The following is a 16,826-nucleotide window of genomic DNA, read 5'->3' on the forward strand; positions in this document are numbered from 1 at the left end:
CTGACAGTTGACAGGTAGAAAACAAAGATGCTAAACTGACAGTTGACAGGTAGAAAACAAAGAAGCTAAACTGACAGTTGACAGCTAGAAAACAAAGATGCTAAACTGACAGTTGACAGGTAGAAAACAAAGATGCTAAACTGACAGTTGACAGGTAGAAAACAAAGATGCTAAACTGACAGTTGACAGCTAGAAAACAAAGATGCTAAACTGACAGTTGACAGGTAGAAAACAAAGATGCTAAACTGACAGTTGACAGGTAGAAAACAAAGAAGCTAAACTGACAGTTGACAGCTAGAAAACAAAGATGCTAAACTGACAGTTGACAGGTAGAAAACAAAGATGCTAAACTGACAGTTGACAGGTAGAAAACAAAGATGCTAAACTGACAGTTGACAGCTAGAAAACAAAGATGCTAAACTGACAGTTGACAGGTAGAAAACAAAGATGCTAAACTGACAGTTGACAGGTAGAAAACAAAGATGGTGTTCAGCGTTTTCCTGCTCAAATGAGCGGACTGTTGAAAATAGGAATCGGGGGATTACTTTTCACAAGTAAGATTTAACATTAACGTACTATTGGTTGTATTTTGTGAAAAGAATATTAGCACAGAGTTGAGAAAGAGCAAAGATCTTCAATAGTACTGAAATCCTAGCCGCTAGCAAACAAGAGTATGACCATAATAGAATGTCTTGTCAATGAAATTAATTACATTTAAAAATGTCATACTTGAATAACATAAAGTTGAAATAAATGATTGTGACACCTAAAACAAAATTCACCAACCGCCGCTGATTATGATGCATTCTCATTTTAGGCAAAGTATAAGACAATACTTTTTTAACAGTATAATTGTAACCAGTAATAAGTCTTCAAGTAACAATATTCAAATACTAACATTGTTGGGTAAAACAGAATTTGCTTTTATTCTGAATCCAGTGAAACAGATTGGTGGTTTTAGCTGATATAAAGACTTTCAATCAATCAATCAATCAATGTTTATTTATATAGCCCTAAATCACAAGTGTCTCAAAGGGCTGCACAAGCCACAACGACATCCTCGGTACAGAACCCACATAAGGGCAAGGAAAAACTCACCCCAGTGGGACGTCGATGTGAATGACTATGAGAAACCTTGGAGAGGACCGTATATGTGGGTAACCCCCCCCCCCCCCCTCTAGGGGAGACCAAATGCAATGGATGTCGAGTGGGTCTGACATAATATTGTGAGAGTCCAGTCCATAGTGGATCCAACATAATAGTAAGAGTCCAGTCCATAGTGGGGCCAGCAGGACACCATCCCGAGCGGAGACGGGTCAGCAGCGCAGAGATGTTCCCAACCGATGCACAGGCGAGCGGTCCACCCCGGGTCCCGACTCTGGACAGCCAGCACTTCATCCATGGCCACACTTTCAGGTGTTTATATATGTTTATGTTGAAGTATTTGGCAGACGCTTTTATCCAAAGCGACATACATCAAAAATACATATAAAACAATGACTGTAAACATGATCATTTAAGGGAAGAATGTAATAGAAAATATCAATACAAAGTGTCAAGACAGAATCAACTCTCTGCTGCTGCAGCAACAGAGATACAGTCTATAGATATCTAATGTATTGTTTATGTAGCATGTATATATAACCTCATCATATTGTTTCTTCAACTTCAAAATAGCTGACCCTTCTCTGGGATTATATTCCCAGTTTTGATCTGGGACGTCTGGTCCCTTCTAGCATATAAGAATATTCTATTAGTGTTAAGCAAACTATGAATAATAAAACATGTGTCCTTTATCATAGCTACACGTATGACAAAAAAGCGTGTGAGGTAAGATGAATGACACTTCATTGCTCCTGCCAAATGAATTGCACTGATCACCACTCCAAGATGGCGGCCCGCGTCTCGTCAGCGCCAGTAGGCAGTAGCGCTCCATGCTGCGTACTCTTAGAACATGTCTATGGTTCCAACACTCAACTTCTTCAAGCGTTTTATTCAACATTTTTCTTAGCTGGACAAAATAAAAGCAGAAAGACGAAAAACATTCTCGTCGTTCAATCATCGCCATCATGCTTTATTTACAGCAACATTCAGCAAGCTGCCTCCGGGGTGGTAACCACGGTAACCGGGCAGACAAGTGGACGACAGAAGTTTTGAAGTGGACATAATGATTGACAGCTGGCCGTCATGGCAACCAAAGAGAAGGGAGGAAGTGCGACGAGATGGCGGCGAAAGCAAGAAGCTCCAACATGACAAATATGGCGGAAAGAAAAGTTTGTGTTTCTCATCAGCACCTTCCTGTTCTCGCCATGCGCCACATTGGGCGCCATAGTCCTCGCCCAGCCAATCACGTGACCCGGGTGCTGGGCACGGCGTTGGCGAGGGCGTCGTGTGGACCCTGGCTCCTGCCGCAGGGTGCCAAATAAAAGCCAAGCAGCGTGTCCGCCTCACTTCTTCACGGCCTGGCGGTAGCTGTGTCTCTGGCCCTCACGTGTGCTGTCCTGCAGGGGGGGGCTGGACTGGCCCGGCTTGGCGTCCTGCAGGGTGGGGCTGGACTGGGCCCGCTGAAGACCGCCCTCCTCCAGCAGCTGCCACTCCAGCGTGGACAGGTCCTCCTCGCCGCTCCGCATCTTGGCCCGCAGCAGCGCCACGTAGGTCTCGTAACGCCTTTTCTGCAGGTGTCAAAGGTCAGGGTACGAAGGAGGCCGACCGCCACGCATGCCGACTTACCTCAAAGTCCAGATACTCGTCTCTCTGCCGATACTCGTCCAGCTCGCGACCTTTAACCTTGCGGTCAGGGGGGTAAGAGCGCAGCTCGGCCAGCTCTGAGGAGACGGCGCGGAAGCGAGCCTCGTGGGACCGGATCTGCTCCTCCTACAAGTACGAGTGACTCCGCCTCATTAGTGTGTCGTTAGCGTGTCTTTAGTGTGTCGTTAGCATGTCATTAGTGTGTCATTATTGTATCATTAGCGTGTCATTATTGTATCATTAACGTGTCATTAGTGTGTCATTAGCATGTCTTTAGTGTGTCGTTAGCATGTCATTAGTGTGTCATTAGCATGTCATTAGTGTGTCTTCAGTGTGTCATTAGCTTTCAATTAGTGTGTCATTAGTGTGTCATTATTGTATCATTAGCGTGTCATTAGTGTGTCATTAGCTTTCAATTAGTGTGTCATTAGTGTGTCGTGAGTGTGTCGTTAGCATGACATTAGTGTATCGTTAGTGTGTCGTTAGTGTGTCATTAGTGTATCGTTAGTGTGTCGTTAGTGTGTCATTAGTGTGTCGTTAGTTTGTCATTAGTGTGTTGTTAATGTGTCGTTAGTGTGTCGTTAGTGTGTCGTTAGTGTGTCATTAGTGTGTCGTTAATGTGTTGTTAACGTGTCGTTAGTGTGTCATTAGTGTGTCGTTAGTGTGTCGTTAGTGTGTCGTTAATGTGACATTAGTGTGTCGTTAGTGTGTCGTTAGTGTGTCGTTAGTGTGTCGTTAGTGTGTCGTTAGTGTGTCATTAGTGTGTCGTTAGTGTGTCGTTAATGTGTCGTTAGTGTGTCGTTAGTGTGTCGTTAGTGTGTCGTTAGTGTGTCATTAGTGTATCGTTAATGTGTCGTTAGTGTGTCGTTAGTGTGTCGTTAGTGTGTCGATAGTGTGTCGTTAGTGTGCTGTTAATGTGTCGTTAGCATGTCATTAGTGTGTCTTCAGTGTGTCATTAGCTTTCAATTAGTGTGTCATTAGTGTGTCATTATTGTATCATTAGCGTGTCATTAGTGTGTCATTAGCTTTCAATTAGTGTGTCATTAGTGTGTTGTGAGTGTGTCGTTAGCATGACATTAGTGTATCGTTAGTGTGTCGTTAGTGTGTCATTAGTGTATTGTTAGTGTGTCGTTAGTGTGTCATTAGTGTGTCGTTAGTTTGTCATTAGTGTGTCGTTAGTGTGTCGTTAGTGTGTCGTTAGTGTGTCGTTAGTGTGTCGTTAGTGTGTCAGTGTGTCATTAGTGTATCGTTAGTGTGTCGTTAGTGTGTCGTTAGTGTGTCGTTAGTGTGCTGTTAATGTGACGTTAGTGTGTCATTAGTGTGTCGTTAGTGTGTCGTTAGTGTGTCGATAGTGTGTCGTTAGTGTGCTGTTAATGTGACGTTAGTATGTCATTAGTGTGTCGTTAGTGTGTTGTTAGTGTGTTGTTAATGTGTCGTTAGTGTGTCATTAGTGTGTCGTTAGTGTGTCGTTAGTGTGTCGATAGTGTGTCGTTAGTGTGCTGTTAATGTGACGTTAGTATGTCATTAGTGTGTCGTTAGTGTGTTGTTAGTGTGTCGTTAATGTGTCGTTAGTGTGTCGTTAGTGTGTCGTTAGTGTGTCGATAGTGTGTCGATAGTGTGTCGTTAGTGTGTTGTTAGTGTGTCGTTAGTGTGTCGTTAGTGTGTCGTTAGTGTGTCGTTAGTGTGTTGTTAATGTGTCATTAATGTGTCATTAGTGTGTCGTTAGTGTGTTGTTAGTGTGTCGTTAGTGTGTCGTTAGTGTGTCGTTAGTGTGTCGTTAGTGTGTCAGTGTGTCATTAGTGTATCGTTAGTGTGTCGTTAGTGTGTCGTTAGTGTGTCGATAGTGTGTCGTTAGTGTGCTGTTAATGTGACGTTAGTGTGTCATTAGTGTGTCGTTAGTGTGTCGTTAGTGTGTCGATAGTGTGTCGTTAGTGTGCTGTTAATGTGACGTTAGTATGTCATTAGTGTGTCGTTAGTGTGTTGTTAGTGTGTTGTTAATGTGTCGTTAGTGTGTAATTAGTGTGTCGTTAGTGTGTCATTCGTGTGTTGTTAATGTGTCGTTAGTGTGTCGTTAGTGTGTCGATAGTGTGTCGTTAGTGTGTCGTTAGTGTGTCGTTAGTGTGTTGTTAGTGTGTCATTAATGTGTCATTAATGTGTCGTTAGTGTGTCGTTAGTGTGTTGTTAGTGTCAGTCTACCTCAGGCAGTTTAGACAAGGTTCCAGGCAACAGCGGTCGGCTGAACTTCTTTTGGGAGTATGTAGCTGGTGGGAAGGGCGGAGCTGAAAACATGGCCGCCACCGTGTTGATGCGAGTAATCCACGACTGCATCTGCTCTGCACTCCTGTTACACACACACACACACACACACACACACACACACACACACACACACACACACACACACACACACACACACACACACACACACACACACACACACACACACACACACACACACACACACACACACACAGAGCTTGATTACGTGGGTCAAAGGAGTGTGTGTGTTTGTGAGTGTGTGTGTGTGTGTGTGTGATAATAATACTAAGAATAGTAACAATAATAATAATAATAATAACAATAATAATAATAATTATAATAATAATAGTAGTAATAATAATAATAAGAATAACAATAATAATAATAATAATAATAATAACAACTAAATTAAACAATTAAATGAACACTGGGTGGGAATATCTGCTGCAGGTCTTAACTAGTTCAAGTCCTGTCTCCATCACAGGACTTAACTGGACTTAACTAGTTCAAGTCCTGTCTCCATCACAGGACTTAACTGGACTTAACTAGTTCAAGTCCTGTCTCCATCACAGGACTTAACTGGACTTAACTAGTTCAAGTCCTGTCTCCATCACAGGACTTAACTGGACTTAACTAGTTCAAGTCCTGTCTCCATCACAGGACTTAACTGGACTTAACTAGTTCAAGTCCTGTCTCCATCACAGGACTTAACTGGACTTAACTGGTTCAAGTCCTGTCTCCATCACAGGACTTAACTGGTTCAAGTCCTGTCTCCATCACAGGACTTAACAGGACTTAACTAGTTCAAGTCCTGTCTTCATCACAGGACTTAACTGGACTTAACTAGTTCAAGTCCTGTCTCCATCACAGGACTTAACTGGACTTAACTGGTTCAAGTCCTGTCTCCATCACAGGACTTAACAGGACTTAACTGGTTCAAGTCCTGTCTCCATCACAGGACTTAACAGGACTTAACTGGTTCAAGTCCTGTCTCCATCACAGGACTTAACTGGACTTAACTGGTTCAAGTCCTGTCTCCATCACAGGACTTAACAGGACTTAACTAGTTCAAGTCCTGTCTTCATCACAGGACTTAACTGGACTTAACTAGTTCAAGTCCTGTCTCCATCACAGGACTTAACTGGACTTAACTGGTTCAAGTCCTGTCTCCATCACAGGACTTAACTGGACTTAACTGGTTCAAGTCCTGTCTCCATCACAGGACTTAACTGGACTTAACTAGTTCAAGTCCTGTCTCCATCACAGGACTTAACTGGACTTAACTGGTTCAAGTCCTGTCTCCATCACAGGACTTAACAGGACTTAACTGGTTCAAGTCCTGTCTCCATCACAGGACTTAACTGGACTTAACTGGTTCAAGTCCTGTCTCCATCACAGGACTTAACTGGACTTAACTGGTTCAAGTCCTGTCTCCATCACAGGACTTAACTGGACTTTAATATCCATATGAATCCCCCATCAGACCCTCCGTGCGTGGCGCTCCAGACTATAATTGATAGCTGTGGTCTTACACAAATAATAAATGAACCCACGCATCACAACGGTAATACAAAAGACCTACTCCGACTAAACTTGAGGTTTTCCATCAAGCATGGAGTGGTAGTTTAATAACTTATAAGTGCATGCTTACCTTAGCTAAAGCTAATTACTACTCAAATCTCATCCCCCTCAATAAAAACCATCCTAAATATTTGTTTAGTACAGTAGCATCACTAACCCAACAAGGGACTCCTCCCAGTAGCTCCACCCACTCGGCAGATGACTTTATGAATTTCTTTAATAAGAAAATTTAACTCATTAGAAAGGAGATTAAAGGGTTCTATTATTAATACATCCATTATTTAATTTTGCTGTGGTGGAGCGCCACCATGAGTTCATTAAGGAGAAACCATGGTTGTCATTTATGATATTGTTTGTATTTGTTGTGACTTTTCTCAGACATCCATTTTAATTTTTATGGACAGACAGACTTAAATTCCACATCCTTATCATTAAAAGTGTTAAAGTTAATATCAAGTCTGCCCTTCTTAAATCCAATGTTTTGCTATTTGAGTATCAATGATTGCCTTCTGAAAGGATGTTGGATGGATCATGTGGAAGGACAACTTGCTGAGCACACACACATCCATGCACTTGTAATGTCGCAACATGAACCCATATTTGCATCAGTGGTTACTATGTGCGCACGCACACACACACACACACACACACACACACACACACACACACACACACACACACACACACACACACAGACAGACACAGAATGAGAGACTCACGGCGCCTGGAAGAGGAGGAGCTTCCAGTCGGCGGTGCGCAGGTAGAAGACGTTGGCACGTTTGTTGTAGTCGCAGGCTCTGATGGCGAGCGAGTGATGGATGGACACGGCGTTCTTCAGGTCGTGGTCCGACAGCGGCTTGTCGGCTCGGTACTCGCCCTGAAGACGGCGGGGGGAGGGGTCAGCGGCTGTTAGCGTTAGCATTTGCAGGTGACTCACCTTCTGCAGGTAGAGAATGAGTCCCTTCAAGATGGCGTAGAAAGTCTTCCAGCCTCGCTTTCCCCTCGGCGCTGACACCACAAACACATGGCACAATTTGTGTGTGTGTATGCGACATCATCATCTTCATCATCGTCACATCATCATCATACTTCTCTTGCCGTCAGAGTCTGCGTGCACTTTGCGCACCAGGAATCCGTTTTTATACATGGATGTTCCGGGTAACGGAGGCGTGTCCTCTGGTGCCGCCTGCCCGCCGCCTGCCATCTTGGTGGATCTGGAGCAGTCGCCCAAGCTGTCCCCCAGCTCTGAGAAGGACTTGCGCAGTTCCTCCTCGTCGCTATGGAGACCACAAACACGTGTCACTCATAATGGGCCTTGTGGCTGCTTGTCGCCATGGAAACTACACAGCATCTGCAGCTGTGTGTGTGTGTGTGTGTGTGTGTGTGTGTGTGTGTGTGTTGTGGCTTAGCTGGCAGGGTGTAGTGATGCAGCATGCTAGAGAGACGTTGCATGCATGTGACCCCCTCCCTTAGTTCCTGCTGCTGACCAACCCAGCTTGGGTAAAGGAAGCCAAGCGTTTAAGACTTCTGAGGTCTCTCCTTCACCAAGACCCCTTCCTTGCCTCCTCGTGGCAGCACACAGTAACTGAGGTCCTGTGACCTTAGGCCAGCGTTTCTCAAAGTGTGGGGCGCGCCCCACTGGTGGGGAATAGAGACATGACAGGTGGGGCGCGAGGAACGGGAGGGAATTTCACTTTAATTTTTTTTTTTTTTTTTTTAGATTTTTTTTTTTTACTATGCTTTCATTTTCTATACACACTGTAAATCACTTTGTGATTCTGTCTGTGAAATCCGCTTTATAAATAAATGTAAATTACTTATTTTTCCTGTAGGCTTTACATGTCTAGGTAGGAGCAAAAGTTTGACAGACATAGCAACAGTAACTAATGGGGGCGGGGCTAAGCGGAACAAACTTGACGAGACAAGCGCAGCAAAATGAAAAGCTGTCCCACTGTCAAACGACACAGTTGCGAGACGTATATGCGACATTGCAAGTGATCTTGAGGAACAACTCGGAGACAAATGAAAAGAAAGTCGTTTTGCTTTACAAGTGGACGAAGCTACTGACAGCAATAAAGACTGCCTGTTCATCGCATACGTCCGCTTTGTGAATGGCGAGTCACTGTGCGAGGATTTGCTGTTTTGCAAATATATCAAAAATAGAGCCTCTGCTGATGAGCTGTTCAAGATAATGGACAGTTTCCTCAAAGAACACGACCTTAAATGGGAAAACTGTGTGGGCTTTTGCTCTGATGGCGCAATGACCATGGCAGGGTCAAGAAACAAGCTGCAGGCTCTAATAAAGAGGGTTGCGCCAAATGCGCATTGGACACACTGTGTCATTCACCGGGAAGCACTCGCGTCAAGGCAGCTCAGCCCCGAACTCAATGAGGTTTTAACAGATGTGAGCGCGGTAAATTTGATCAAAACACGACCACTGAAAGCGCGACTATTCTCTGCACTGTGTGAGGAAATGGGAGCTGATCATACAGCCGTGCTGTTTCACCATACTTGCCAACCTTGAGACCTCCGATTTTGGGAGGTGGGGGTGGGGGGCGCGGTTGGGGGTGGGGGCGTGGTTAAGAGGGGAGGAGTATATTTACAGCTAGAATTCACCAAGTCAAGTATTTCACACACACACACACATATATATATATATATATATATATATATATATATATATATATATATATATAAAATAAATACTTGACTTTCAATGAATTCTAGCTATATATATATATATATATATATATATATATATATATATATATATATATATAAATAAGAGAAATACTTGAATTTCAATGTTCATTTATTTACACATATACACACACATAACACTCATCTACTCATTGTTGAGTTAAGGGTTGAATTGTCCATCCTTGTTCTATTCTCTGTCATTATTTTTCTAACCATCCTGAACACCCTCTCTGATGATGAATTCTGCTTCGTCTCCTTGTTGTGTGCGCAGTTGTGCACTGCACTCTCTAAAAGCCCTAGATGTTATTGTCACATATGCATGTACATTAGATGGCAGTATTGCCCTGTTTAAGAGTGTCACAACATTGCTGTTTACGGCAGACGAACTGCTTTACGGTAGACGAAAACGTGACTGCTGTTGTTGTGTGTTGTTGCCATGCTGGGAGGACGTTAATGAAACTGCCTAACAATAAACCCACATAAGAAACCAAGAACTCGCCCTCGATCATTCTACAGTTATAACGTGATTGGGCAGGCACGCAGTTTATATTGTGGGAAAGCGGACGTGAAAACATGCTGTCGACACGTCACTCAGGTACGCCTGAATTTCGGGAGATTTTCGGGAGAAAATATGGTTTTCGGGAGAAGCGCTGAATTTCGGGAGTCTACCGGAAAATCCGGGAGGGTTGGCAAGTATGTGTTTCACAGTGAAGCAAGGTGGCTCTCCCGGGGCAAAGTGCTGTCACTTGCCCTGTCTTCCCAAATGCATAGCTTCTCCTTTTTTTTTGCAAAGATTGCAAAGTGGCACTTTTATTTTATTTATTTTGAACTTGATGCAAGTTATATGATTTATTATTGAACTTGATGCAAGTTATAACACTTTTATTTGATTTATTATTGAACTTGATGCAAGTTATAACACTTTTTTTGATTTATTATTGAACTTGATGCAAGTTATAACACTTTTTTTGATTTATTATTGAACTTGATGCAAGTTATAACACTTTTGTTTTATTTATTATTGAACTTGATGCAAGTTATTTTATTTATTATTGAATTTTATGCAAGTTATACCAGGCAGCACGGTGCAAGAGGGGTTAGTGCATCTGCCTCACAATACGAAGGTCCTGAGTAGTCTTGGGTTCAATCCCGGGCTCGGGATCTTTCTGCGTGGAGTTTGCATGTTCTCCCCGTGACTGCGTGGGTTCCCTCCGGGTACTCCGGCTTCCTCCCACCTCCAAAGACATGCACCTGGGGATAAGTTGATTGGCAACACTAAATTGGCCCTAGTGTGTGGATGTGAGTGTGAATGTTGTCTGTCTATCTGTGTTGGCCCTGCAATGAGGTGGCGACTTGTCCAGGGTGTAAAACGCCTTCCGCCCGATTGTAGCTGAGATAGGCTCCAGCGCCCCCCGCGACCACAAAGGGAATAAGCGGTAGAAAATGGATGGATGGGCAAGTTATACCACAGCTGCACAGTTATTTTATTTATTATTGAACTTGATGTTATTTTATGTTATTGAGTTTGAATGTATACAACTTGATGTTACTTGATGTTCAATAAATTTGAAAATGTTAAGCTTGGCGTTAGCGTTCTGTTGGGGCGATGGGGGCAGGTGGGGCTTGAAAACTCGCCCTTGTCCAAAGTGGGGGATGACAAAAAAAGTTTGAGAACCACTGCCTTAGGCTAAAAGGTAGGGAATCGCCAGACAGCAGTAGAGTCCTACCAACACACCACTGCCCCATTGCCAAGTGGGTAATCTCGGGAGGGGACTCTGGCTAGGAGAGAAAACCCCGAAATCAAATCTGCACTTGGGGCCAGGTATAGGTGGAGTCCAAAAGACCAGATAGTCGGCAGTCCCCTGCAACTCCAGCAGGCCGAAGGTTGTCATGTGTCTCTCATGCCACTGGAAGTCCGCCCGGTGGAGTGAAGATGATGGGAGTGAGGATAGCACACCCCCACCCTCACCTGCCAGCTCTGCGCGATGCCATCCATAGCTCAGCCACAGTGGCGCTCGGCCACTCAAGGAAACGCCACCAGGACTGGTTTGATTGCAACTCTGCCGAAATACAGCTACTCCTACACTCCAAACACCAAGCACATAAAGCCCTCCTGTCCTGCCCTGAAAGCCACCTTTGCTGCCGTAAGATCCGCTACTCAGCGCGTCCTCCGGAGCATGGAGGACACCTGGTGGGTGCAGAAGGCTAACGAGATCCAGAACCTTGCAGACTGAAACAACACCCAGGATTTTTACGATGCCATCAAAGCCCAAGGAAGCGGACACTTGTCTCTGTCTGCTCAGCTGATGGAACCACTCTTTTTAAGGACCGTCACGAGATCTTTGGCTGGGCAAATCACTTTGAGACGCTCCTCAACCACACCAACCCTGTTGACCTCCACAGCCTGGATGGACTCCCAGACCTGCCTCCAATCATTCACCTTGACTCTCCACCACAGTACTGTGAAACCCGCCAAGCCATCAGGGGCCTGAAAAACAACAAAAGCGCTGGACCTGATGGCATCCCGGCAGAGGTTTTTAAGCATGGCAGATATCTTCTTACACGTCACATGAGACCCTCCCACAGGACTGGAAGGATGCCAACATTGTGGTCATCTACAAGAACAAAGGTGACAAAGCAGCCTGTGGGAACAGCCGTAGAATTTCCCTTCTTTCCTTCGCAGGCAAAGTGCTGGCAAAGATCATGCTCAAGAGAGCACATCTGCTCTCCCGGAGACACAATGTGGATTCCGGAAGACGAAATCCACCACCGACATGGTCTTTGTCTTAAGGCAGTTACTGGAGAAGAGCAGAGAGCTGTGCAAAGACCTGTATATAGCCTTCATGGACCTCAGCAAACCGTTTGACACCATAAACCGTGAGATGCTCTTAAAACAACTGTCCAGACTTGGGGTACCACCCAGGTTTCTCTCGATCCTGCATGATGGGATGCAAGCCAGAGTCCTCACTGGAAAACTCCAGTCAGAGTTCTTCAAAGTAAATGTTGGGGTGAAGCAAGGCTGTCCTGGCACCAGTACTTTTCAATCTTCTCTTTTCTGCCATCACCTACCTCTTCCATCGTGGCCTGGATCACAAAGACGGTGCTCACCTGGAATACCGCCTTGATGGGAGTCTTTTTAACATTCGCCGTCTCCAAGCCCACACCAAGACCAAGGTCTGCCAAATCTGCAAGCTACAATACGCGGATGATTGTGCAGTGTTAGCGCACAACCCTCAGTCCATGCAGCATGCCCTCAACACAATTTCCACTCTGTACCAGTCCTTTGGTCTCCTGGTCAACATTCAAAAAACTGAAGTCATGTCCCAACTCATTACCCAACCTTCTTACACCCACAGCTTCCATGTAAATGGTGTCCCACTCAAAACAGTAGATCACTTCCCTTACCTTGGCTCCACACTGTCCCTCCACATATATATATATATATATACCCTCCACATAGATATATATACCCTTCACATATATATACATACCCTCCACATAGATATATATACCCTTCACATAGATATACATACCCTCCGCATAGATATATATACCCTTCACATAGATATACATACCCTCCACATAGATATATATACCCTTCACATAGATATACATACCCTCCACATAGATATTACATACCCTCACATAGATATACATACCCTCCACATAGATATACATACCCTCCACATAGATATACATACCCTCCACATAGATATACATACCCTCACATAGATATACATACCCTCCACATAGATATACATACCCTCCACATAGATATACATACCCTCCACATAGATATACATACCCTCCACATAGATATACATACCCTCACATAGATATACATACCCTCCACATAGATATACATACCCTCCACATAGATATACATACCCTCACATAGATATGCATACCCACATCAATAAAGCCTCATCAGCCTTTGGACGCTTGCTTAAGTATGCTTCAAATACACGTAAGCATGCTTAAGTACACTTAAGTATGCCTAAGTATGTGTAAAGTACATTTAAGTATGCTTAAAGTACACTTAAGTATACTTAAAGTACACCTGTGTGAGTGAGTGTGTGTATGTGCGTGTGTGTGTGAGTGTGTGTAATGAGTGTGTGAGTGTGTACGTGTGTAAGTGTGTGTATGTACGTGTGTGTGAGTGTGTGTACGTGTGTGTGTGTGAGTGTGTGTAAGTGTGTGTCTGTGTGTGTACGTGTGAGTGTGTGTGTGGGTGTGAGTGTACGAGTGTGTGTGTGTGTGTGTGTGTGTGAGTGTGTGTGCGTGTGTGTAAGTGTGTGTGTACGTGTGAGTGTGAGTGTGAGTGCGCGTGTGTGTGTGTGTGAGTGTGTGTGTGTGAGTGTGTGTGCAGGAAGAATGCGTCACTGATTGTGTTGTTCACTCAGCAGGTGGTACCGTGTCCAAAATAGAAGAGTGAAATGGACCAATCAGCACGCAGCCTGTTGCCTAGTAACTGCTGCACTGCCTCAATAGACAGTGGGGGAGGGGCCGAGTGTTCCCACTCTGCAAAGTCCACAGAACAGAACACGGGCACTCCTCCTCCTCCTCCTCCTCCTCCTCCTCCTCGTCCTCGTCCTCGCCACTTTGGACCCCGCCCACCAGTCCACAATGACCCCGGTGTTTTCCACGTGCTCTCAGATGGCACTTTGCTTCTTTCTGACCGTCTTGCTGCTATTCTGGGAGAGGGAGGTGGGAGGATGGAGTTGTAGCCATGGTGCCGTCGCCATGGCGACGAAGCAACTTTCATTGGCATCTCACAGCTTCTGTGGAGCTGCCATCCACAATAGCAGCCTTCGCACGCTAATGTTGCCCTTGTGTGTGTGTGTGTGTGTGTGTGTGTGTGTGTGTGTGTGTGTGTGTGTGTGTGTGTCTAAGACTTACAGTGTCCATTGCAGCTTCTGGGTCTTGATGGAGTTGTACAGCGCCTGCAAAAACAAAAACACAAACACATTAGCCATCAATCAGTTAGCAATAAGCTCGCAACCAGGTATCGATCAGCTAAAGGATAAGCTACAGATCAATTAACAATAAGCAAGAGATCAGTTAGCGATCAGCTTGTGATCAGCTAGATATCTGTTAGCAATCAGTAAGCAATCAGCTAGCAATCAGTTAGTAATAAGCTAGCGATCCGTTGGTAATAAGTTAGCGATCAGTTAGCATTTAATTAGCGATCAGTTAGCAATTAATTAGCCAGCAGTTAGCTATAAGCTAGTGATCAGTAAATGATCGGTTAGTAATAATATAGCGATCAACTAGCAATAACATAGTAGTCAATTAGCAATAAGCTAATAATCAGTCAGCAATCAGATAGTGATCAGTTAGCAATAAGCTAGTGATCAGTTAGCAATAAGCTAGCGATTGTTAGCAAAAAGCCAGCAATCGGTCAACAATAAGATAGTGATCAGTTAGCGATCAGTTAGCAAAATAAAAATAGTGATCAGTTAGCAAAATAAAAATAGTGATCAGTTAGCAAAATAAAAATGATGATCAGTTAGCAAAATAAAATAGCTATCAGTTAGCAATAAGATAGTGATCAATTAGTGATCAGTTAACAAAATAAAATAGCGATCAGTTAGCAATAAAATAGTGATCAATTAGCGATCAGTTAACAAAATAAAATTGCGATCAGTTAGCAATAAGATAGTGATCAATTAGCGATAAGTTAACAAAATAAAATAGCGATCAGTTAGCAATAAGATAGTGATCAATTAGCGTTCAGTTAGCAAAATAAAACAGCGATCAGTTAGCAACAAGATAGTGAACAATTAGCGGTCAGTTAGCAAAATAAAATAGTGATCAGATAGCAATAAGCCAACGATCAGTTAGCAATAAAATAATGATCAATTAGCAAACAGTTAGCAAAATAAAATAGCGATCAGTTAGCAATAAAATAGTAATCAATTAGCAAACAGTTAGCAAAATAAAATAACTATCAGTTAGCAATAAGCCAACGATCAGTTAGTGAACAGTTAGCAAAATAAAATAGTGATCAGTTATCAGTAAGCCAGCCAGCCATCAGTTAGCACACAGTTGTCAATAAGCCAACAATCAGTTAGCACACAGTTGTCAATAAGCTAACGATCAGTTAGCACACAGTTGTCAATAAGCTAATGATCAGTTAGCACACAGTTGTCAATAAGCTAATGATCAGTTAGCACACAGTTGTCAATAAGCTAATGATCAGTTAGCACACAGTTATCAATGAGCTAGTGATCAGTTAGCACACAGTTATCAATAAGCTAATGATCAGTTAGCAGACAGTTATCAATAAGCTAGTGATCAGTTAGCAGACAGTTATCAATAAGATAGTGATCAGTTAGCAGACAGTTATCAATAAGCTAATGATCAGTTAGCAGATAGTTATCAATAAGCTAGTGATCAGTTAGCAGACAGTTATCAATAAGCTAGTGATCAGTTAGCAGACAGTTATCAATAAGATAGTGATCAGTTAGCAGACAGTTATCAATAAGCTAATGATCAGTTAGCAGATAGTTATCAATAAGCTAGTGATGAGTTAGCAGACAGTTATCAATAAGCTAATGATCAGTTAGCAGACAGTTATCAATAAGCTAGTGATCAGTTAGCAGACAGTTATCAATAAGATAGTGATCAGTTAGCAGACAGTTATCAATAAGCTAATGATCAGTTAGCAGATAGTTATCAATAAGCTAGTGATCAGTTAGCAGACAGTTATCAATAAGCTAGTGATCAGTTAGCAGACAGTTATCAATAAGATAGTGATCAGTTAGCAGACAGTTATCAATAAGCTAATGATCAGTTAGCAGATAGTTATCAATAAGCTAGTGATGAGTTAGCAGACAGTTATCAATAAGCTAATGATCAGTTAGCACACAGTTGTCAATAAGCTAGTGATGAGTTATCAGACAGTTAGCTAGTGATGAGTTATCAGACAGTTAGCTAGTGATGAGTTATCAGACAGTTAGCTAGTGATGAGTTAGCAGACAGTTAGCTAGTGATGAGTTATCAGACAGTTAGCTAGTGATGAGTTATCAGACAGTTAGCTAGTGATGAGTTATCAGACAGTTGGCTAGTGATGAGTTATCAGACAGTTAGCTAGTGATGAGTTAGAAGACAGTTAGCTAGTGATGAGTTATCAGACAGTTGGCTAGTGATGAGTTATCAGACAGTTAGCTAGTGATGAGTTATCAGACAGTTATCAATAATGAGTTATCAGACAGTTAGCTAGTGATGAGTTATCAGACAGTTAGCTAGTGATGAGTTATCAGACAGTTAGCTAGTGATGAGTTAGCAGACAGTTAGCTAGTGATGAGTTATCAGACAGTTAGCTAGTGATGAGTTATCAGACAGTTAGCTAGTGATGAGTGATCAGACAGTTATCAATAATGAGTTATCAGACAGTTAGCTAGTGATGAGTTATCAGACAGTTATCAATAATGAGTTATCAGACAGTTAGCTAGTGATGAGTGAGCAGACAGTTAGCTAGTGATGAGTTATCAGACAGTTAGCTAGTGATGAGTTATCAGACAGTTAGCTGGTGA

General features: G+C 43.1%; 1 protein-coding gene across 2 annotated transcripts in view; it reads right to left on the minus strand.

The window, feature by feature from the left end:
- Positions 1-1,275: 1,275 nt before the first annotated feature.
- Positions 1,276-16,826, minus strand: part of LOC133574736 (PH and SEC7 domain-containing protein 1) — a 36,574-nt gene continuing 21,023 nt past the window's right edge. For both annotated transcript variants that reach the window (XM_072912099.1, XM_072912098.1), the window contains exons 11-17: positions 14,188-14,231; positions 7,678-7,865; positions 7,526-7,596; positions 7,308-7,465; positions 4,945-5,089; positions 2,731-2,874; positions 1,276-2,672 (exon numbers count right to left, since the gene is read on the minus strand). In XM_072912099.1, coding sequence (XP_072768200.1) covers positions 2,448-2,672; positions 2,731-2,874; positions 4,945-5,089; positions 7,308-7,465; positions 7,526-7,596; positions 7,678-7,865; positions 14,188-14,231 — 975 coding nt within the window. In that variant the 3' untranslated portion in view covers positions 1,276-2,447. The remainder of the gene's footprint in view (positions 2,673-2,730; positions 2,875-4,944; positions 5,090-7,307; positions 7,466-7,525; positions 7,597-7,677; positions 7,866-14,187; positions 14,232-16,826) is intronic.

The sequence above is a fragment of the Nerophis lumbriciformis genome, linkage group LG32, assembly GCF_033978685.3.
Source record: "Nerophis lumbriciformis linkage group LG32, RoL_Nlum_v2.1, whole genome shotgun sequence".
In the NCBI taxonomy this organism is placed as follows: domain Eukaryota; kingdom Metazoa; phylum Chordata; class Actinopteri; order Syngnathiformes; family Syngnathidae; genus Nerophis; species Nerophis lumbriciformis.